Source organism: Heterodontus francisci, chromosome 18 (genome assembly GCF_036365525.1).
Source record: "Heterodontus francisci isolate sHetFra1 chromosome 18, sHetFra1.hap1, whole genome shotgun sequence".
Lineage (NCBI taxonomy): Eukaryota > Metazoa > Chordata > Chondrichthyes > Heterodontiformes > Heterodontidae > Heterodontus > Heterodontus francisci.
The window spans coordinates 8,232,099-8,255,462 of NC_090388.1; the positions used below are offsets into that span (position 1 = coordinate 8,232,099).

Consider the following 23,364-nt stretch of genomic DNA (forward strand, 5'->3'; position numbering starts at 1 on the left):
AAAACAAAGTGTTCTCACTCATCGCTCCAGTAACCTCCAGTTTACTTTGCAATTAATTTCATCTTCTCTTCACATAAATGTCATTCTCTTTTTCCCTGATGAATCTGAGTTGTTACGAGCCATCAAAGACATAATACCTAAGAGTCACGTTGTAGCAATCAACAGCGTGTGTACCATACAGGACAAACAGCTTTTGCAGTATCATCGAACCACTCAGCCCATCGTAGCTGTGCCGACTCTTTGAACAAGTTATCCGATTAGTCCCACACACCTGCTCTTTCCTCATAACCCTGTAAATTGTTCCTTTTCAAGTATTAATCCAATCTCCTTTTTAGAAAATTATTGAATCTGCTTCCACCGCTCTTTCAGGCAGCACATTTCAGATCACAACAACTCGCTGCGTTAAAAAATATATCATCCCTCCCTCTGGTTCTTTTGCCAATTATCTTAATTCTGTGCCCGTTGGTTACTGATGCTGCTGCCACTGGAAACAGCTTCTCCTTAATTAATCGATCAAAATAATTCATAATTTTGAACACCTCTATTGAAAGGTCACAGACCGGAAACGTTAACTCTGTTTCTCTCTCCACGGATGCTGCCAGACCTGCTGAGTATTTCCAGCACCTTTTGTTTTTATTTCAGATTTTCAGCATCTGCAGCATTTTGCTTTTCTTTTACTTCCTTTAACCTTCTCTGCTTTAAGGAGAAAAATCTCAGCTTCACCAGCCTCTCCACATAACCTGAATGTAATAAGAACTGTGCGTCCAAAGAAATGCTCTTCACTGAAGGTGCTGTGAAATAATCAGCCACTCATTCTGCTGAAATTACAAAGGACCTGGTAGATTAAACCCTTGCAACAGTGTGCTAATTTCCCGAAATATGCACTCAACCTACAGTCCTGTCTTCAGTGCTTAGTTCTGCATTTGGATTTTACTAGATAGGAACTGACTCTATTCTTGTAGGCAACTGGTTGATCGCTGAGTCACAAGCCATGTTGGAACATGCAGATTGTAAGGGTGAGTCACCAGTAAGTGGAACCAAGCATAAACTGGAGCTACCTGAAGCATGACGTTAGTTGGTGGCAACAGCTAAACAGAGCTGCAATATTTCAAGGCCTTTTGGGTTCATACTGCGCTGTGCATTTTTACCAAGGAATGTCATCTCAAGTTTGAATGGAATTCCTGTGCTTGGGATTTTAATTCCTTTAAAAGCCATAAGTTGGATGAGCAAAGGAGTTTTGAACAAACACATGGGCTAGAATTTGCTGGGAAAATGACAGTGAATTTAATGGTGTTTGCCATTATCAATGCGTAAAAAACTCAGCAACTTCTGGTGAGGGAGAGATTCCCTGTGAGTTGTAAATTACCACAAGTTGCTAAATGATTTGTGCTGCTCTACCGTTAGCCTCATAAAAATGGCAGCTCGCCCTCAATCTCCCCATCAGTTTCATGAAATTGCTGCATTTGTGCATTAATTACCCATTAAACTCACGCAGAAGGTTCGGGCTGGAACTTAATGGCATAAGGACCCTTTTAATGTTAACATTTCTGTTCCTACAATCTCTCTGGCCCAGAAAGGGAACAACTGAAACTGCGGAGTTTCATTCCTGCAGCTAGTAAATTGTTCTTAGAGATTTTTTAATTTATTAATTTTTTCTTATTTTTCCTTTCTCTTAATCCAGTCTCTCTTTCCCTCTCTGTTTTCTCTTTCTGCACCTGATTTGAGTCTAATTCACCTGATTTCCTTCTCTGTTGTTCCCTTGTTTCTTTCTCAATCCCTAAATCTTATTGGTTAAGGTGATAGACCTGTTATTCACGGAGGTCCCAGATGCCCCGTTACCCTCGCCGGGATGTTATCAGCTCACACTCCCAACAAGTTACAAGACAAAAGCTTACAAGCTGAAGTGTGAGGGAATCAATTTAATTAATGGGGCCAATCATGAGATGCCTCACTCCAGCAAATTCTGGGACACTAAAACAAAACACAATTCCAACTGATCCAACACATCATGGATGATGCTCAGGTCTGATTGGAATTGTTGCATAAAACATTAAAATAACAACTTGCATTTATGGAGCATCTATTACATAGCAAATACACCCGAAAGCACATCACAGGAGCACCTCAAACAAGATTTGACACCAGATCACATAAGGAAATATCAGGACAGATACCAAAAGCTGGTAAAAGAGGTGGGTTTTAAGGAGCATCTTAAAGAGGTAAAGAAAGGGGGGAGGCTTACGGAGGAAATTCCAGAGCTTAGGAAAACCACTCACCCACAAATATAAATGGTAGATGCAAACCATGGCTCAATGGAGTCAGAAGATTGTGGGTTCTAAGTCCCACTCGCGTTTTGAACACAAATTCCAGGCTAACACTTGCAGTGCAGCACTGAGGGGGTGCTACACTGTTGAAGGTATCATTTTTCTCAGCCAGTAGATGCTGCTAATGGTTTCACTATGACAATTTACTCCAGGTCCATCTGTTGTTTCTTTACTAGCTACATTATCACCACTTTTTTGCCTTTTGCCATTTCATCTCTCCTGTCTTCTATCCTATCACATTCCCTCCCTTGTGTTCTTCCTCCCTCCTCCACCCCCTTTCCCTGCCTCTGTACTTGCTTTAAACCTGTTACATCTCTAACTTTTTCCAATTCTGATGAAAGGTCATCGACTTGAAACGTTAACTGTTCCTCTCTCCACAGATGCTGCCAGACCTGCTGAATATTTCCAGCATTTTCTGTTTCTTTTTTATTTTGAAAGTATTTCCTAATTGGGTATTTCCCAACCAATTCAAATATCCAAACATATGCCTGGCACTTTCTGAAAATGACAGATGTAGGGTAATTAGCCAGTTCCTTTTCTTTGTATTCATGCACCAGCTGCTTTGTGTCAAGTTACACATTAAAAAATTTCCCTCTGGCTACACATTCATAGCCCTAACTCCCTGACAGATGAGGCTGGTCTGCCATACTGTTATGAAAGTGCTTCTGTTTTTGTTAAATATATTTTTTGAGGATTCATAGTCAAATTGAAGAAATGTTGGACCAGATTTTTCCAAAAGAGGCATCAAGAGGACACTGAAAGGACTTGTTTGACAACAACATTTACTGGTTGTCACATGACTCTAATTAAAAATAGAACAGAAACCCTGGTAACTGGAGAAGATGTGTGCAGAGATGTTACAGGTCAGAAAGTGGACTTTCTGTTTCCGGCTTCACTTTTGAATGGCTTTGACTTAGGGTTGAACTGTATAAAAAGGGAGAGAACTTCCAAGGAGAGAAGAGAGTTCCCAAGGAAGGAAAGAAGAGAACTTCCAAGATGAGAAGAGAATTCCCAAGGAAGGAGAGAAGACCACAACCCAGCTCAGCTTTCCAGCACCTCTCCAAAAGACCCTCAGAAGTCCACCATGTCAACTCATCTTGTCTCCTGTCTTTGAAGAAAAGCCTGCTAAATTAATTCTCAACACTGCCTGAAAAGAACTGTTTGAAAGATCCCAGTGACCCATCTATGTGTACATGGAGGCCAGTTTTGGAACACAACATATATCATGTGCTATTTCTCCAAGAATGAGCAAGTCTTTAGCCCAAGTGTTTTCATGTCTGTAACAGAGCTCTGAACAAAAATCCCTTTTATTTTTCTGGATAACCAGTCTATGTGTGTGTGAGTGTGAGGGGCTAAGGTAAAAAGGAAACTTTAATATTTCAATCTGTGTGTTTATGTTTTACTTCACTACTGGTTAAAACTTGTTTTATAATAAACTGATAATTTTAGTGTTTATTAAAGAAACCTGGTTGGTGTGTTTTATTATGGGATAAAAAGAGAGTCCTTGATTGACCGTATCGGTAAGTGGGAAAAAATTTAAATACATGTTGTGACCCGTGGAGAAGTGGAACTAGAATAAACAGTGAACTCTTCCTGCCTCGGTCGTAACGATATAGAAAACAAATTCCTGGTAAGAACTAAGAGGTTAAAACTATGAGGACAGAATTACAAGCTGGGTTCTTTCCTCGAGAAAAAAGATGGCTGAGGGGTGACTTGATAGAGGTTTTAAGATTACGAAGGACTTTGACAGGGTAGATGTAAAGACAATCACATGGAACAAGTGTTAGCTATAAAGACACTAACCTTCTAGATGATGAGTTTAGCCCATCAGTTAATTATTTAACTATTTAGAAAGGGGGGGGATCTCCACTCTACAAATATTTAAATTGAGGTTGGGTGGAGTTGGAGTCCTAGAATGCCAAAGCACAGGAGGAGGCCATTCAGCCCATCCTGCCCGCTCTGGCTCTTTGAAAGAGCTATCCAATTAGTCGCATTGCCCCTGCTCTTCCCCGTAGCCTGTAATTTTTTTTTCCTTTCAATTCCCTTTTGAAAGTTACTACTGAATCTGCTTCCGTTGCCCTTTCAGGCAGCGCATTCCAGATCACAACAACTTACTGCGTAAAAAAACATTTCCTCATTACATCAATGTCCTCTGGTTCCTGAACATCCTGCCAGAGGAAACAGTTTCTCCTTATTTACTCTATCAAAACTGTTCATGATTTTGAGCACCTCTATCAAATCTCCTCTTAATCTTCTCTGTTCTGATGAAAATAACCTCAGTTTCTCCAATATTTCCACACAACTATATCTTTCATCCCTGCTAACATTCCGGTAAATCTTCTCTGCACCCTCTCTGAGGCCTTAACATCCTTCCTTAGGTGCTGTCGCTAGAATGTGACATAATATGTCACCTGAGGCCTAAATCAATATTTTAGAAAGGTTTATCATAACTTCCTCGCTTTGGACTCGCTGGGCTGGATTTTACAGTAGACGGATGGGACTTTGCCACCGACGTAAAAGTCGGTGGCGAACCTGCTTCTGCCTAGCATGGGGATCCATCTCGCGTTTTATGGGCCCCCGGGCTTTAATTGTCCTGAGGCGGGACTTCCACCCGCCTGAGGGAGGAAGTCCCGCCTCAGTGAGTGGCAGGCCAATCAGTGGGCTGGCAGCTCTTAGTCCCAGCAGCGCCACTGGGAGCGGTGGCCACTGCTGGGACTGCAGCCCAGCCTATGACATGGAGCCAGGAGGGAAGGGAAGTTGGGCATGCCTCAGCAGTGAGATTAGTCGTACCTTGGTGAGGCTAGAGTGGTCATTTGGGGGGAGGAGGGGCATCTTAGGTCACGGGGGTGGGTTGGGAGGCGGGGGCAGCCCTCAATCGGGCACTCTGTACCCGACTGCCATAGCCCCCAACCGGCGCACGGAATGGCCAGCAGCTATCGCCAGGTAGCCTTTCACATCTCCAGCACGCCTGCTTGCCATGGGTAAAATACCCGTGGAGGCGGGCGAGGGCCCTTAAGTGGCCGTTAAGTGACCATTTAAGGGCCTTGATTGGCCTCGGGCAGGCGGGTTGTTTCCCCCCCCCCCCCCGCCAGACTGCCTTAAAGTTGACCGGAGGCGGGAGCTGGGCAGGTTGGCCTCCCGGAGCCTCCCGCTCAATTTTACGCTGCCCCCATTCTCCCCCACGCCACCATCTGACCTGCTGCGTAAAATTCAGCCCTCTGCCTCTATTAATAAAGCCCTTGCTTAACAAAAATCTATCAATTTCAGTTTTGAAATTTTCAACTGAGCCCCAGCCTCAAAATCTGTTTGCAGAGGGAAGAGAGTTCTAGATTTCTACTCCCCTTTGTGTGAAGAATTGCTTCCTGGCATCACCCCTGAACAGCCTGGCTCTAATTTTAAGGTTATGTCCCCTTTGTAGACTCCCCCACCAGGGGAAATGGTTTCTCCCTCTCTACCTTATCAACACCTTTAATTATCTTAAACACCACAAAATGATCACTCTTAATCTTCAACACTGAAGAGAATACAAGGGAATGTGCTGAAATCGATATAGTTTCATAGACTTTAATGGCCAAAATGAAACCAAGTTATGCATTTCACATTCCAACAAAGATGCGGTTTGCAACTAACTAAAAATTGCATATGCTTAAAAATAGAACTGTGTTGCTGGGCAACCCACCCACACAAATCCAGATAAACCCTCTGCTCGATTGGCAGTGGGTCAATTATTCAAATTCAAAGCAAGAATGACACGCATGTTGCTTATGTCAAATAAATCCACTGGCCGGACACCTTCTAATCCTGTTATTTGTTAACCTCCAAGTTAAATTATCCACTTGGAAAAATTTTAATTGGCAATGGTTGATTCTTCTTTGTTTCGTGCTTCAGGACTTTTTCTTCTTCTTTGGCCTCCTTGTCTCCAGAGACAATGGGTAAGCGCCTGGAGGCGGTCAGTGGTTTGTGGAGCAGCGCCTGGAGTGTCTATAAAGGCCAATTCTAGAGTGACAGACTCTTCCGTGGGCGCTGCAGATAAAATTGGTTGTTGGGGCTGTTACACAGTTGGCTCTCTCCTTGCACTTCTGTCTTTTTTTCTGCCAACTGCTAAGTCTCTTCGACTCACCACTCTTTAGCCCAGCCTTTATGGCTGCCCGCCAGCTCTGGCGATCACTGGCAACTGACTCCCACGACTTGTGGTCAATGTCACAGGACTTCATGTCGCATTTGCAGATGTCTTTAAAGTGGAGACATGGACGGCCGGTGGGTCTGATACCAGTGACGAGCTCGCTGTACAATGTGTCCTTGGGGATCCTGCCATCTTCCATGCAGCTCACATGGCCAAGCCATCTCAAGTGCCGTTGGCTCAGTAAGGTGTATATGCTGGGGATGTTGGCCGCCTCAAGGACTTCTGCATTGGAGATACGGTCCTGTCACCTAATGCCAAGGATTCTCCAGAGCCAACGAAGATGGAATGAATTGAGACGTCGCTCTTGGCTGACATACGTTGTCCAGGCCTCGCTGCCATCGAGCAAGGTATTGAGGACACAGGCTAAAGTTATAACAAATAGCAACAGAGAATAATAAAGCACAGAAGGAGGCTATTCAGCCCATTGTGCGTGTGCTGGCTCTTTGGAAGCTCTATTCGATTGATCCCACTCCCTTGCCCTTTTCTCATAGCCTTGAAAACTTTTTCCCCTTCAAGAATTGAGGCTAATAGAGTTATATTGTGAGCAGAGTTTGCATGTCCTCAGACCTGCAAGGAAACTGGGATATGTACCTGATGAGATGTCATTTTGACCTTAACAGTGATACTAATAACTTATTGAAAACAAAAACTTTTAAGTGTAACTTTGTTGTGGTTTTAACTGAAATACGAAGAAGTGGGAGTTATGCTACAGCTGCATTCATAAAAACTGGCTAAACTGCATCTGGAGTAACTGTGTAAGTTCTGGGCACTGCACCTCAGGAAGGGTATATTGGCCTTGGAGGGGGTGCAGTGCAGATTCACCAGAATGATACTGGGCCTCACAGGGTTAAATTATGAGGACAGATTGCATGGACCAAGCTTGTATTTCCTTGAGTATTGAAAATTAAGGGTGATCTAATTGAGGTATTTGAAATGATTAAGGGATTTGATAGGGTACATAGAGAGAAACCATTTCCTCTGATGGGGGGAATCCAGAGTAAAGAGGCAAAACCTTAAAATTAGCATTAGGCCATTCAAGGGTGATGGTGGGAAGCACGTCTTCACACAAAGAGTGTGCTCACACAGAATTCTGCTTGCTGTATATTACTGAGAGCTGTCCACTGAGAGAGTACCAAGCGTGGCAGTTGACAGCACTTCCATGATTCCTATAGTTTACCTTACTTCAGTAAGGCTTTTGATAAGGTCCCGCATGGGAGATTGGTTAAGAAGGTAAGAGCCATGGGCAATTTGGCAAATTGGATCCAAACTTGGCTTAGCGGCAGGAGGAAGCGGGTGATGGTCGAGGGTTGTTTTTGCGATTGGAAGCCTGTGACCAATGATGTACCACAGGGATCGGTGCTGGGACCCTTGCTGTTTGCAGCGTACATTAATGATTTAGATGTGAATATAGGAGGTATGATCAGTAAGTTTGCAGATGACACGAAAATTGGTGGTGTCGTAAATAGTGAGGAGGAAAGCCTTAGATTACAGGACGATATAGATGGGCTGGCAAGATGGGTGGAGTAGTGGCAAATGGAATTTAATCCTGAGAGGTGTGAGGTGATGCATATTGGGAGGACTAACAAGGCAAGGGAATATACAATGGATGGCAGGATCCTAGGAAGTACAGAGGGTCAGAGGGACCTTGGTGTATTTGTCCAAAGATCACTGAAGCATATGCGATACTTGCCTTTATTAGCCGAGGCACAGAATATAAGAGCAGGGAGGTTATGATGGAGCTGTATAAAACATTAGTTAGGCCACAGCTGGAGTACTGGGTCCAGTTCTGGGCACCACACCTTTGGGAAGGATGTGACTGCACTGGAGAGGGTGTAGAGGAGATTCACCAGGATGTTGCCTGGGCTGGAGCATTTCAGCTATGAAGAGAGACTGGATAGGCTATGGTTGTTTTTCTTAGAGCAGAGAAGGTTGAGGGGGGACCTGACTGAGGTATACAAAACTATGAGGGGCATTGATAGGATAGATAGGAAGAAACCTTTTCCCTTAGCGGAGGGATCAATAACCAGGGGGCATAGATTTAAGGTAAGGGGCAGAAGGTTTAGGGGGATTTGAGGAAAAATGTTTTCACCCAGAGGGTGGTTGGAATCTGGAACGCACTGCCTGAAGAGGCGGTAGAGGCAGGAACCCTCACAACATTTAAGAAGTAGTTAGATGAGCACTTGAAATGCCATAGCATACAAGGCTACGGGCCAAGTGCTGGAAAATGGGATTGGAATAGTTAGGTGCTTGATCGCTGGCACGGGCATGATGGGCCGAAGGGCCTGTTTCTGTGCAGTATGACTCTATGAGTATATGGGTCTGGAAGGGTTGATCTTGAGAGAGTGTAAAAAATACCTTCTACCATGATTCTGAAAGAGATCACGTGACAGACACTTGAGATGCAACGTGGCTGTTGGTAGAGTCACACATGCTAGTGTGGAGTCTAAATAGTTATTATGCACTAAAGATTAATGTTTAACTACTGCAAACTAAGAATCTCTCTGGCTAGATTAAATAAGGTGTCAGCGTACAGAACCAACATATAATATGGTAATCAGCAGCGGGATCGAAAACAACAGACATCTTACACCTAGAGGCAAAGTTTGAAGCAACTAGCTGAAAAGGCCTGACCTAGAAAAAAACTGCACATCTCAAGAAGAGTCTGAGAGAAGCTCCAAAGAATTGAGGCATGGTTGCCTGCAAATCAATTCACTCAATCGAGTGAGTTTCAGTGCTAATGGTTGAAGAATCACGTTAAACGCCTTTGAGGGGCTTAATGCAATTTTCTGAAGGCATCGTGCATGAGAAACAAAAAGGGGAAAACCCAATCCTTCACTTGAGCTGAACGCGAGGGCGAAGAGCAGGAAACGCCCGAAAAGCGCACGAACTGACGAAAAGCGCAGGAAACCCTTGACACTCCATTAAAGCAGCCAAGCCTTAAGGAAAATAAACTGCAGCTCTCAAAGAAAGGGGAAACCTTAGAAATGCCTGTTAAAACAGCAGGGAACTCTCAAACAGTTGTGTCAACTCCAATAAGGCAAGCTGAATAAACAAACAAAGTGAAGTTCTCAAGCAAAGGGGAAAACCCTAAAACAGACTATTAAAAACAGCAGGGAACGCGTAAGAGCACCTGCAATACTCCATTAAAGAAAGCTAACCTGAGAAAAGAGTTTCTTAAAGGGGAACACTCTTAAAAAGTCTATAAAATAAAGCAACATGGATCAAAAATTGGGAATGCCGGAGAGTTTCCAAAGTCAAGAGGGGCTCAATCAGATTCCAAACTGGTTATTATGGAGAAAAAGGTTTCTCAGATACAGAATTGCATCCGACTTAGACAGCCAGTCTGAAGCAAAGCCTATGAATGCACTGTTGTATTCTACTGGGGCTATAGTAGATGATGTGATTGCCAGGCAAGGTGTTAATGAGGCATTTGCCAAATTCAACTAAGTTTAAGTTTTAAAAGCTTTCGATTCTTATTTCAACTTCAGGAGTAATAAGATTTTAGAAAGAGTAAGATTCAACAAAAGGCTCCAGAAACCAGGCAAAACAGTTGATGTTTTTATCAATGACCATTACAGACTAGCTGAAGGATGTGAGTATGGAGAACTTAAAGCAGAATAGATAAAAGATATATTGTTGTGGGTGTTGCTGATGAATCCATACCAGATCTTTTTCAATCTCAAGAAGACCTCACCTCGGATAAAGCGATTCAGCTGGTGAGACAAACTGAGGTCTGTAAGAACAACAGAGTAATTTTGTGAGGTGAAGAAAGACCTTGGTTCAGGAAACCTTCTGCAACTGTTCAGTTCCTTCACCAGAGAGCTGAAAAGGAGGCACCAGGAAACAAGGTACACTGGGGGGGGGGGAATCAAAGGACACCATTAAACCTGCCAACAATGTGGCAACAAAAGTACCCACAGGCACAAATCATGTCCTGCCAATAGAACAGAATGCTTTTATTGCAGGAAAACAGGCCATTTCAGTAAAATGTGCCAAATCAAAATCTCAACGACCTCACATTCTAATGAAAAAGCATTTAAAAATAGAGAGGTTAAACAACCTCCTGCAACAGAGCAATCAAAACTTTTTCTTGGCGAGATCAATGGTCCACATCAGGCATTTTGGTCTGCAGATATATATATCAATCGACATATCACTTATTTCAAACTCGACACCAGAGCAAGTGTAACAATCTTATCAGACAAAGAGCTGTGGTTATCACACATTTTCTGCAAACAACAGAAACTCTGTTACATTGGCTCAATAGGGCTTGAACTTGAAGTAAAGGGCAAGTTACAGGCAACAATTCAGTACAAGGGAAAGCAGATATTAGAAACACTGTATGTCCTAAGAAATCAGGAGTTCTCACTCTTAAGTAGAAGAGCTTGTATTGACCCTCGCTTTCTAAAGTAGAAGCAATTAATTAACAAGAATCCAGGAGTCACTTTCAAAAAGAATTCCCAAAATTGTTCACTGATCTAGGAAGACTGAGCCGGGACAGAGGGAGAACCACCCCACCCCGAGCTGAGCACTGCGCCGAGTCCAGACTCTGCCAGAGAGCCCGCCCAATGGAGAACCTGCACAACACAGCACAGCCCGCCATGCCGCTCAAAGGCTACCAGAGCAAGAAAGAGAAATGCAGCAAGTTTCTGCAGGAATTCTACACTGTCATGCTAGGCCCCCACCTGCCAAGAATGAGGCGCCTTAATTTTGTCAGGAACATTGATTTTAAAATGTTACTGGAGTGAAGAAAGGACTTGTTAAACAGATCAGCCATGGCTGGAAAAGACATTCGCATATTAACAGACAGTGTTTGGAAGGACAAAGCATCACCAGACATCATTGACAGTGGAGGAGCTCGCATTCCAGGTTGAAAGCTAAGGTGGCCGAATACACAAACGGACATGGTCAAACCAGCTAGTCACATGACTAACCTGCTGGGCAACTGGAGTTTTTTGAATTTGTACAAACAGTTTTGGACAGAAAGCAGAATGCTCCTGGACTGAGAAGATCTCTCCTGTCTGTCTGCTCCCATCTCTTTCTCACAAGCCTCTAAACCCACTGAAGACACATGAACCCCAAGAGAGAAAAGTCTCCTACAGGGTACAAGGTTTTAGAATACTACTGGGCCCCAACGAAAAAGCAAGATCTACCTACAATCAAGGACTCTACAGTCAGCTCGAAGAACCATAACAACAACTCTTCAGATATTGCCTCAAACTTTTCCAATTTATTTTTCTTTTATTTTTACGTTTAAGAGGCATCTTGACAAATACATGAATAGGATGGGAATAGAGGGATACGGTCCCCGGAAGTGCAGAAGGTTTTAGTTTAGGCAGGCATCAAGATCGGCGCAGGCTTGGAGAGCCGAATGGCCTGTTCCTGTGCTGTACTGTTCTTTGTTCTTCTGCTCTTTCCTGTCTCTATTTGCATGTGTGTATCGCATTTGCAGGCTAGCGTGGGCATATCGTGTATCCGTAGGCGTCAACCGAATTAGAATTTAAATTTAAGCTTAATAAATTTCAGCTTTTCTTCTTTAAACCTAAGAAAGCCTGTTTGTGCTGGTTTCTTTGCCTTATAATTGAAAGTGGTGATCAAGGATTCACCAAAGGGGAGTTAAAAACATGGTGTGTTTAAAATTAAATCCTGTTACAGTAAGACCAGGTGAAGGTTGAAAGGGAACCCTAGACCTCTTTCTCACCTGGTTGTAACAACACGGACAGTGAACTCCAGAAGAAGCAAGTCCAACAAATTTGTCAAGTGAAGAGGCAAGATGAAGAATGCATCTATGTCTGCCAATATTGCAAGCAAGGTTGGCCACTACAGAGTCCCAAGGGTAAGAGGATGAAAATCTTCTTCGAACACAGAAGACACTTTACCATTGTGGATGATTTGCTGGTATACGATGAGAGACTGGTGATTCCAGAGTCACTCACAGTAATACACCAAGGTCACATGGGCATAACTAAATGTAGAGCATGGGCTCAGGTATCCATGTGGTGGCCAAGAATCTCGAAGGATATCAAAGAACTGATTTTGAATTGCAATGTATGTGCAATTCACAGACAGGGTCAGAGAGAACCTCTAATTTCAACCCAATTTCCAACAAGACTGTGGTAACAGTTGGCGATGGATTTATTCTTCTTTGATTGGAGATCCTATCTAGTTAAAGTCGATTCCATTTCAAGGTGGATTGAGTTTAAACGGATATAGACAACAACAAGAACTAAAGGAGTCATCAGAGTTTTACAAGAAGTTTTCACAACACATGGTATACCTGATCAGATGGTATCCAATAATGGACCACAATCTGCAAATGATTACTTCATGCACTTTGTGGAAAAATGTGGATTTATTCATCTAACAAGTTCTATCCTAGGTATCCACAATCAAATTGAGAAGCTGCGAGAGCAGTCAGAACCATTAAAGCTATGTTGAAGAAAAATCAAGATTTCCAATTAGTATTACTGACCTACAGAACTACTCCATTATTGTGCGGATTAACACCATCTGAACTCTTAACGAGAAGAAAACTCCGAACGCAACTTCCAATCCTACCGAAGAAATTACTTCCAGGAAATACCTTACCAGAAACCTACTGAAATTTCAGAAGGGCAGATGCTATGGGTACAAAACCAAAACAGAGAAGGGTAATTCTCTAGGAAGAGGAGAATCAACAGTGATCCTATTTACTAAGAACTCCACAAAGTACTATACAAAGAAATAGAAGGAATCTTATTCCTTTACATCAAAGACATCAATCGGTCATATGTTTAGACGAATCAGATATTGAGTCGGAAATTCAGAAAGCACCGAATGCTACAAACCTCAATGAAGGCCATCCAAGTCAAGACGCAAGAGATCAGAGAAAGACTACCAATCTTCCACATCTGAAGACAACAAGATCAGGGAGAGTGGTGAAGCCTCGTGACAGATTGAATCTATGAGGTCAGACACTTGGGGGGAGATGGGATAGTATGTAAATAAAAAAGTGAATGTGTGTAAATACATGGGCAGTTGACAGCTCTTCCCTGATGCCTAAATACTTTAATAAACCGACCACTATGGAGAAGTAAAGATCACAACCGGAACCCTAAGATTTGCATATGAAAGAAACCTGCCTGCATGGTTAGACAGAAGCTTGTATTTACGTAGACAGCATCTCACCACTGGAGGGATTCTCAATGGACTGCTGTATGAATTCCATTGAAATGAAAGGATTAGACAGTTAATCTTCAGTGCTAGTTGCATCCCCAGGCAGCAATTTGAAAACCTACCTCCATACAGAAATACAACACAGGAGGCCATTCAGCCTATCGTACCTGTTCTGGCTCTTTGGTAGAGCTACCCAATTAGTCCCACTCCCCCTGGTCTTTCTCGATAGTCCTACAAGTCTTTGTCCTTCAAGTATTTATTCAACTCCCTTTTGAAAGTTATGATTGAATCTGCTTCCAACGCTCTTTCAGGCAGCACATTCCAACTCGCTGTAAAAAAAATTGTCCTCCTCTCCCCCTCTGGCTCTTTTGTCAAATACCTGAAATCTGTGTTCTCTAGTTACTGGGTTATTTATTTATTTATTCTGATGGCTGTGCTAAGACAGGCAGCTCAAATACTAAGACGTGTGGCTCAGTTGCTAAGATTCCTCCATCTAAGTTAGAAGGTTGTGGATTCAAGTCCCACTCCAAAGACTTGAGCACAAAAAGCTAGTCTGATATTCCCAGTGTAGGACTGAAGGAGTGCTACATTGTTGAAGGTGTTGTCCTTTGGATGAGACGCTAAACATGAGGCCCTGTTAGGTGGATGTAAGAGATTCCATTGCACTATTGCGAGGAAGAGCAGGGGAGTTCTCCCTGGTGTCCTGGCCAATATTTATCCCTCAATCAACATCACAAAAACAGATTGTCTGGTCATTATCACATTGCTGTTTGTGGGAGTTTGCTGCGTGCAAATTTGCTGCCACATTTCCTATATTACAGCAGTGATTACACTTGAAAAGTACTTAATTGACTTTGGGACATCTGATGACTGTGAAAGGCGCTATATAAAAAGATGAGTTGAATGGCCTCCCTCATCTGTATTAATCTTGTGATCGTTCAGCAAAGTGCCCACATATACCTTTCAGCATTAGACAACACAGAGACACAGTGTATTAGTGCTTGACTGGTCGAAAAGTCTTTTGGTTGGTTAGCTCACAGTCCGATATTTGGTGCCAAAAACTGTCTGGATGATGACTTTGAGACTAGTTGCTAACTGGCTTCTACAATCCACATTAAAGGCTGGGCTTTAATCACAACTTTACCTGTTTGTATCTCAAACCACTTTTTTTAAGCAGACTGAAGAGTGCAAAATGAAATCAGATGGTTTCTGGATGAAAACTATCATGGAAACAAGATGTTGAGGAAGTCACCTTTTTAAATTATTGACCAAGATTAGGAGAGTATTTTGCTTTCTCTGTTACAGTAATGGGAATAAATCACGCTGTACTGATATAAAAGAAATTTTTAAAAATTATACAGTGCATTTCAAAAACGCAGGATGTCCCAAATCACTGTACAGACAAGGAAGTACATTTCTGAAGTGTAGGCACTTTTGTAGTGTAGGAAATGTGGCAATTTGTGCACAGCAAGATCTCACAAACAGCAATGTAATAATTACCAGATAATCTGAGGGTGGAGGGATAAACACTGCCCAGGACACCAGGGAGAAACACCTCCGACAGGGCAGTGCTCCCGCTGCGCTGCCCCTACGACAGGGTGGCACTCCCTCCACGACAAGGTTGCATTCCCTCTGCACTGGCCTGGGGGGTGTCTCAAATCGCTGGAATGGGACTTGAACTCACCCCCTCATGATTTTGAGTCGAGAGTGTTAACAACTGGGCCAAGGCGGACATGGTTATAACAACTGAGCCCGTCTTGCTTTCCGTAGTTTTGCAATCTCTGTCTCGGCAGCTCACCTCATGCAGCCAGTGGTGTTGTAGAAAATATCAGAGTCCACATCAAAGTTCTTGACGTCTCCGTCTGGCCAGCCTGAGAACGGAATGATTATTGATGTTGTCAAGGGATTCAGGGCACTTTGGAGAATGCTAGCCTTCAGGTGTTCATTCGAAGACAAGTTCCACAGTAAACCTGAAGTGTGGAGAAACAATGAGGGAAGCACTGGTCAGACAAAGACAGCCTTTCAATCTGATAAAGGGAACTGCATTTGCTACTCGCACTGAGACAAAATCCTCACCAGAATTGCCCGACTTCACAAAAAATGCTTAATGTCCCCTTTAAAGGAAAAGAAATTCTATTTTACCAGCAAGGCATGGTAGTGTCACAACTCCTGTAAGCACCAGATAATCGAATCTTCAACTGCAAAGAAGGATGTAGAGGCACTGGAGAAGGTGCAAAAGTGAGTTACAAGGATAATACCAGAACAGAGAAGTTATACCTATCAGAAATGATCGAACAGGCTAAAGTCCATTTCTCTAGAAAAGAGAAGACTGAAGGATGACCTGATAGAGGTCTTTAAAATTGTGAAGAGGTTCGATAGGGTAGATGTAGAGAAGTTGTTTACACTTGTGGGGAGTCCAAAACTAGAGGGTCATAAATATTAGATAGTCACTAATAAATCCAAAAGGGAATTCAGAAAAACTTCTTTACAGTGTGGTGAGAATGTTGGAATTCGCTACGACATGGAGTGTTTGAAGTGAATAATACAGATGCATTTAATGGGTAGCTAGATGAGGGAGAACCCATGAGGGAGAAAGGAATAGAAGGATATTCTGATAGGGTGAGATGAAGTGGAGTGGGCGGAGGAGTTTATATGGAGCATAAACACCAGCATGGACCAATTGGGCCGAATGGCCTGTGCTATAAGATTCTATGTAATTGTTTACTTCCAGTCTAAACTCCAGATGATTATGTACATAGAACAGGATGAGGGGGATTTGGAGAAATTTCTTTCTGCTGAGGGCTATTGAAGTGTTGAACACTACGCAAAGCAACAGGCGAATCAGAAACCATTGTGTCTTCCAAGGGAAATGTCGATTAATGCTTGAAGCACAGGGCTAAGGGGAGAGTACAGCAAAGAGGAACTGGTTTTGGCCTGTTTTAGCAAAGAGCTTGCATAGATTAAATGGGCCGTAAATTTCTATAGGCTGTTCTTAATGCCAGAACAGTAACAGTGATACAAGAGAACAATTCCAGTTAGAATTTCATTTCCCTCTCTCAGATGTCTCCACAGAACTTTTGAGTTTTTTCTTGCTCAGTAAACATCAGCTCATCCAAATCTCTTCTGCCCATCTCCTAACTCACACCAAGGTCAGTTCACTCACACGGCTCGCTGATCTACACCGGCTCCTGGTCTGGCAACACCTCGATTTTAAAATTATCATTTTGTGCTCAAATCTCTCCATGGCCTCACCCCTCCCTAACTCTGTCATCTCCTCCAGCCCTACAACCCTCCGAGATATCTGTGCTCCTCTAGTTTTGGCCTCGAGCATCCCCGATTTTAATCACTCCACCACTGGTGGCCACGCCTTCAGCTGCGTGGGTCCTAAGCTCTGGAATTCCCCTCTCAAAATCTCTCCACCCTCGACCCCTCCCTTCTCCTTCACAATGCTGCATAAAATCTAACTCTTTGACCAAACATTTGGTCCCCTGTCCAAGTTTCACTCCATGTGATTTGGTGTCAAATTTTGTCCGATAACGATCCCGTGAAGCACTTTGGGACATTTTACCGTGTTAAGGGTGCTATATAAATACAAGTTGTTGTTGTTCTGCACTCAGCTTCGCCACCCCCACACCTTCCCACAGATGGGAGAATCCACAAGAGCCACACTCAGCCCAGATACAATGGAAACTACTTTCTCACTGGCGCTGTTTATGTATAAAAGAATAACGTGGTCATCATAAATTATTCATGTGGTTATTTTAAAATGTTAATTGCTCCAGTAAAAATACAGAGAAGAATTTAGAACATGCGATTTGACAGTCAGAGAATATACTCCATGGAAATAAAATCAAGAATGGGCTAAATGTAACCTGATAGATGAGAAAGAGAAAAATTTGCATTTCTGTAGCACCTTTCACTACCTCAGGATGTCCAAAACTGCTGGTACCGGCAATGAAGTACTTTTGAAGTGGAGTCATTGTTGTAATGTGGGAAATGGGGCAGTCAATTTGCACACAGCAAGATCCCACATTGCTGGGTCAAAATCCTGGAACTCCCTTCCTAACAGCACTGTGGGTGCACCTACCCCACATGGACTGCAGTGGTTCAAAAAGGCAGCTCACCACCACCTTCTCAAGGGCAATTAGGGATGGGCAATAAATGCTGGCCTGGCCAGTGACGCCCACATCCCATGAATGAATTCAAAGTAAAAAAACACTCCACATCAAGGAAAGGGAAGATTTGGGTGCTGTGCATATTGAGAGCTGATTGGCCACCACCTGTTCTACCCCCACTTCCCCCAGCACGGATGTTCGGGTTTAAACCCCATTAACGTTTAATGATGTTCAAAATTATGAAACAGAAAGTGTATGCCAATGAACTCACCAGTGACTTGCTTCTTTGTTTCAATGTCTTTGGTTTGTCCCAGTAGCTGCACTAGCTTCAGGAGTCCGTTATGTTCCTGTACTTCCAACTTGCTCTCGTTCTCTTCAAACACACCGTTCCTGATAGCCCCACAGGCTGCCCTCTGAACTTCTATATCCTCACTGTCCAGAAGTGTGATAAGTTTCCCAATTCCATCCAAAGTGTAAAGCTGCATAAAATTTGCATTTCTAAATATTTAGCAGCATGTCACATAACATCACAGACAACTCACAACAACAACCTGCATTGATATAGCATCTTTAAAGTAGAGAACCATTCCATGACGCTTCACAGGATGTAATCAGATAAATATAGACATTGAACAGTGTAAAGAGATATTAGGGCAGGTGACTAATAGATTGGTCAGAGAGATAGATTTTAAAGGAGCATCTAGAATGAGGATAGAGGTGGCGAGGCGGAGAGGTTTAGGGAAGGAATTCCACAGCCCAGGGCCTTGGTAGCTGAAAGCATGCGGTGGGATGTCTCGCTACCTCTCTCTCCTCCTTTAAAGCCCTCCTTAAAACCTTCCTCTTTGACCAAGCTTTCAGTTACTTGCCCCAGTATTTCTGCTTTGGCTCAGTGTTTTGGCTGATTGCACTCATGCAAAGCATCTTAGGACACTTTACTACGTTAAAGGCACTATGCAAATGCAAAACGTTGTTGGGGTTCAATCCCTATTTTTAAAAAAATCCCAGAAGCTATTTAAAAAAAAACTCATCATAACTGCAGTTAGAGTTTTCAATCTTCAGAAAAAGACAAGGCGAGATACCTGAATACCTCTCTAATTTCCCAGGAGAAAAGGTGAGATTTTGTATCTGAAGTGGCCTAAAATCAAGTTACATGTATAGAATTTCAATGGATAGAGGGGCATTTGCTGTGAGGTGGTTCTTCCAGGAGATTGAACGATAAAACATAACCCCCCTCTAGCAAGCCTTCCCAATCCCATTGTGGCCTTGTTAAATTTGCAGCTTTGCTTTCAGAGAGACCACCAGATATTAATTAATGTTTTAATTTGTTCTTGAGATATGGGCATCATTGGTGAAGCGTATGGGGAGTGGGCGGGAAAGTGGAGTTGAAGTCCAAGATCAGCCATGATCTAATTGAATGGCGGAGCAGGCTCGAAGGGCCGAACGGTCTACTCCTGCTCCTATTTCAGATGTTCTTATGTTTTAAGGCTGGCATTTATTGCCCAACCCTCGTCACCCATGAGGAGGTGATGGTGGGCATTCTCTTGCAGCAATTGTATTTACAACACTGTGACGTGCTAGGACACACATGAAGAGTCAATGGCACAGTGTGTGACTGGGGTCACCTGTAGGTCAGACCAGGTAAGAACATAAGAAATAAGAGCTGGAGTCGGCCATTCAGCCCTTCCAGCCTGCTGTCCCATTCAACAAGATCCCGGCTGATCAACTCCACCTTCCCTCACTATCACCATATCCCTCGATTCCCATAGTAACCAAAAATCTATCAATCTCTGTAAGGGTGAATATTAAAAATTATTCTGTGGGTAATCAAACATTTAAAAACAAACAAACAGACTAGACAGAGAATGTAAACTCTTTGTAAAAGCAAGACTACTTTTCATTAGTTCAGTCTTTTCGAATGCCATAAAACTCTCCCGTTTACATGAAAAGGTGAAATCCGAGTTACCTCCTGCTTTGCATCAGGTCTTTGGTAGCATTCGTGTTGGATGAAATTTGCCCCAAAGAGCACGTAATCAATGTTATCGTGTGTCAGAGCAGAGACTGCTGTTTCCATTGTCCACTCACTATCATCATCTCCACTCACACTGATAAAAAACAGAGTCATTTACATTGGATATTTACATTTACATCAATATTCAGTGCATTAACACCTAATCTGTACCAATGCTTTGTCTTTCAACACACCATTAACATATTGTTTGCCTTTGCTCCGTGACCTTTTGGTCAGCTATGTGGCCTGGTCCAATCTAGACCTCCTTTGTTATCTCTTGCCCCACCCCCACCTCACTTGTTTATAACCTGTGACTTTTCTAATATTTGTCAGTTCAGAAGAATGGTCACTGACCCGAAACGTTAACTCTGCTTCTCTTTCCACAGATGCTGCCAGACCTGCTGAGTGGTTCCAGCATTTATTGTTTTTATTTCTTTTAATATTAAGGCTGATTCTGTGATCAGACCCCGCCCCCCCTCCAATATGTGGAGGCCTACCAGAGAGAGGTCAGGACTTCATAGGATAACAATGTCCCAGACTGTACTCTTTGGGATCACCTCTCCACACAGGAATTACATTGAGATACCCAGAAGTTACAACACACTCACAACAGCAAAAATTTGCATTAAATAGCACCTTGAATGTCGTAAAATCATCCCAGGAACATTATTAGACAGAAACTGGCACCGAGCCAAAGAAGGTAACATTAGGACAGGCGACCAAAAAGTTTTAAGGGATGTCTTATAGGAAGATGGGTGGAGAGGTTTAGGGAGCTAACTCCAGAGCTTCAGGCCTAGGCAGCTAAAGGCATGGCCAACAATGGTGGAGTGATGGAGATCAGGGATTCTCAAAAAAAACAGCATTGCAGGAGTGCTGAAAGGGCTGCGCAGTATTTAGGAACACAGGAATATAGGAGCAGGAGTAGGCCATTCAGCCCATCAAGCCAGCTCCGCCATTCAATTAGATCGTGGCTAATCATCTACCTTAATGCCACTTTTCCATGTTACAGCACTGAAACAGGCCATTAGGCCCAACTGGTTGGTGCTTGTGTTAATGTTCCACGTGAACTTCTTCCCACCCCTATTCATCTCATCCCATTAACCTATCCTTCTAAAAATCATCAACAGCGATGGTGTTCAAACATGTGCGTGCAACATGCTTAGGCAGTCTAGCACCATAATCACTCGGTCACCTTGTCCCGTGGGTCATAGGGCTGGAGGAGGATAGAGAGGTTGGGAGGAGTAAGGCCTCAAGGCTCAAATAATCACAAGGCTCAAACAGACTGTGCCAGTGTTTACTCTACAATTAGCAAATAGTTTTAATCAAACTTAACCACTCTGTTCTCATGTCCAGTAATCGTTTTTTCCTTTCACCCACCTGTCCAATCTAATCTCAAATGTTGACAGAGTTTCTGCGTCAAACAATGGCCCTGGCAGTGAATCCTACAGCCGCACAACTCTCTGTGCGAAGACATTTCCTCTGCCCTTTGTTCTAAATCTTTATCCTATGGTCCCTCGTTCCTGATCCCTCAACCACAGGAAACAGTGTTTCTATCTGTTTTTAAATCATTTTTGAGATGTGGGCGTCGCTGGCTAGGCCAACATTTATTGCCCATCCCTAATTGCCCTTGAGAAGGTGGTGGTGAGCTGCCTTCTTGAACCGCTGCAGTCCATGTGGTGTAGGTACTCCCACAGTGCTGTTAGGAACATTTCCAAGTCAGGATGGTGTGTGACTTGGAGCGGAACTTGTAGGTGGCGGCATTCTCATATGTTTGGTACCCTTGTCCTTCTAGGTAGCAGAGATCGTAGGTTTTGGTAGGTGCTGTCGAAGGAGCCTTGGTGGTTGCTACATTGCATCTTGTAGATGGTACACACTCCTGCCACTGTGCAGCAGTAGTGGAAGGAGTGAATGTTTAAGTTGGTGGATGGGGTGCCAATCAAGCGGGCTGCTTTGTCCTGGATTGTGTCGAGCTTCTTGAGTGTTGTTGCAGCTGCACCCATCCAGGCAAGTGGAGAGTATTCCATCACACTCCTGACTTGTGCCTTGCAGATGGTGGACAGACTTTGGGGAGTTAGGTGAGTTACTCACTGCAGAATTCCCAGCCTCTGACTTGCTCTTGGAGCCACAGTATTTATATGGCTGGTCCCATTCAGTTTCTGGTCAATGATGACCCCCAGGATGTTTGATTATGGGGGATTCAGCAATGGTAATGTTATTGAACATCAAGGGCAAAGGGTCAGACCTGATAAAAGGTTTGATATAACTGAGGTGCTTGCTAGGCCCACTTCAAAGGCAGTTAAGAGTCAACCATGTTGTTGGGGTCTGGAGTCACATGTAGTCCCAGACTAGGTAGGAATGGCAGGTTTCCTTTCCTCAAAAGGACACTGGTGAATGAGTTGGGTTTTTACAACAATCCAACAGCTTCACATGTACTTTTACTGATGAAAGCTTATTTCTAGATTTTTAAAACTGCCACGGAGATCTGAGCTCATGATCTAATTAGTCCATGCTTCTGGTTACAACTCCAGTAACATAAACGTGATGCCAGCATCCTCACCCTTAAATAAAGAGAGAAGTGGTTGGGTTTTGTTAAGGGTTCACAATCCTCACCCCGACTTGCTATCTTTGCTCCGCCAGGAGATGTTTTGCACCCAAGTGATTGACAGGAAAGTCAGCCCAAATGTAACTTCACTCTGACATCAACTGGGGTACAGTTCCTGACCGGCGCTGCTTCCATTTACCTCTTGCTCAATCTGTCGTTGTGCTGTTCCTTTACATGGACATTAACCCATTCTAAAATAGGGAATCGTCACCCAGTCCGCACATTGAGGGAAAGCGAGGGGGAGAAGAGATCCTGTTTAAAGAGCACCCCCAAATTGCCTTGTCATGCAGACCCCCACCTGCCAAGAATGAGGCATATTAATTTTGTTATATGAACATTGATTTTAAACTGCTGCTGGAGTGAAGGACTTGTTAAAAAAAATCACTTGGCTGGAAAAACATTTGAATACTAACAGCCAGTGCTTGGAGAGACAAAGGACTATTCCCTGGTCCACTTAACTCAAAATGGACTGTGATCACCAGACATTGAAGGTGAGGAAGCTCAAATTCCAGGATGACTGTTAAGATGGCAGAATCCTCAAACAGAAGTGGTCAAACCAGCTAGTCACATGACTAACCTGCTGGGCAACCCGTGTTTTTTTTAAATTATGCCACGGAGAAAGGCAGAAGGCTGTCTGGAACTGGAACCTGGAACAAGGAAGCCTCTCTCTCTCTCTGGCTTTCTCCCCAAGCCACCAGATCCACAGAAGGCATGCGAACCTCAAGAGAGCAAAGACTTTAGGTGGCACAGTGGCTAGCACCGCAGCCTCACAGCTCTAGTGACCTGGGTACTGCCTGTGTGGAGTTTGCAAGTTCTCCCTGTGACCATGTGGGTTTCCGCCGGGTGCTCTGGTTTCCTCCTACAGCCAAAGACTTGCAGGTTGATAGGTAAATTGGCCATTGTAAATTGCCCCTAGTGTAGGTAGGTGGTAGGAGAATTGAGGGAAGGTGGGGATGTGGTAGGGAGTATGGGGTTAA

At 43.5% G+C, this 23,364-nt stretch overlaps 1 protein-coding gene across 1 annotated transcript in view; it reads right to left on the reverse strand.

Annotated features, from left to right (window-relative positions):
* Window positions 1-23,364, reverse strand: part of LOC137379419 (plakophilin-2-like) — a 64,645-nt gene that overhangs the window by 26,857 nt on the left and 14,424 nt on the right. Inside the window, exons 4-6 of the mRNA XM_068050200.1 lie at window positions 19,741-19,879; window positions 18,049-18,256; window positions 15,461-15,632 (exon numbers count right to left, since the gene is read on the reverse strand). Coding sequence (XP_067906301.1) covers window positions 15,461-15,632; window positions 18,049-18,256; window positions 19,741-19,879 — 519 coding nt within the window. The remainder of the gene's footprint in view (window positions 1-15,460; window positions 15,633-18,048; window positions 18,257-19,740; window positions 19,880-23,364) is intronic.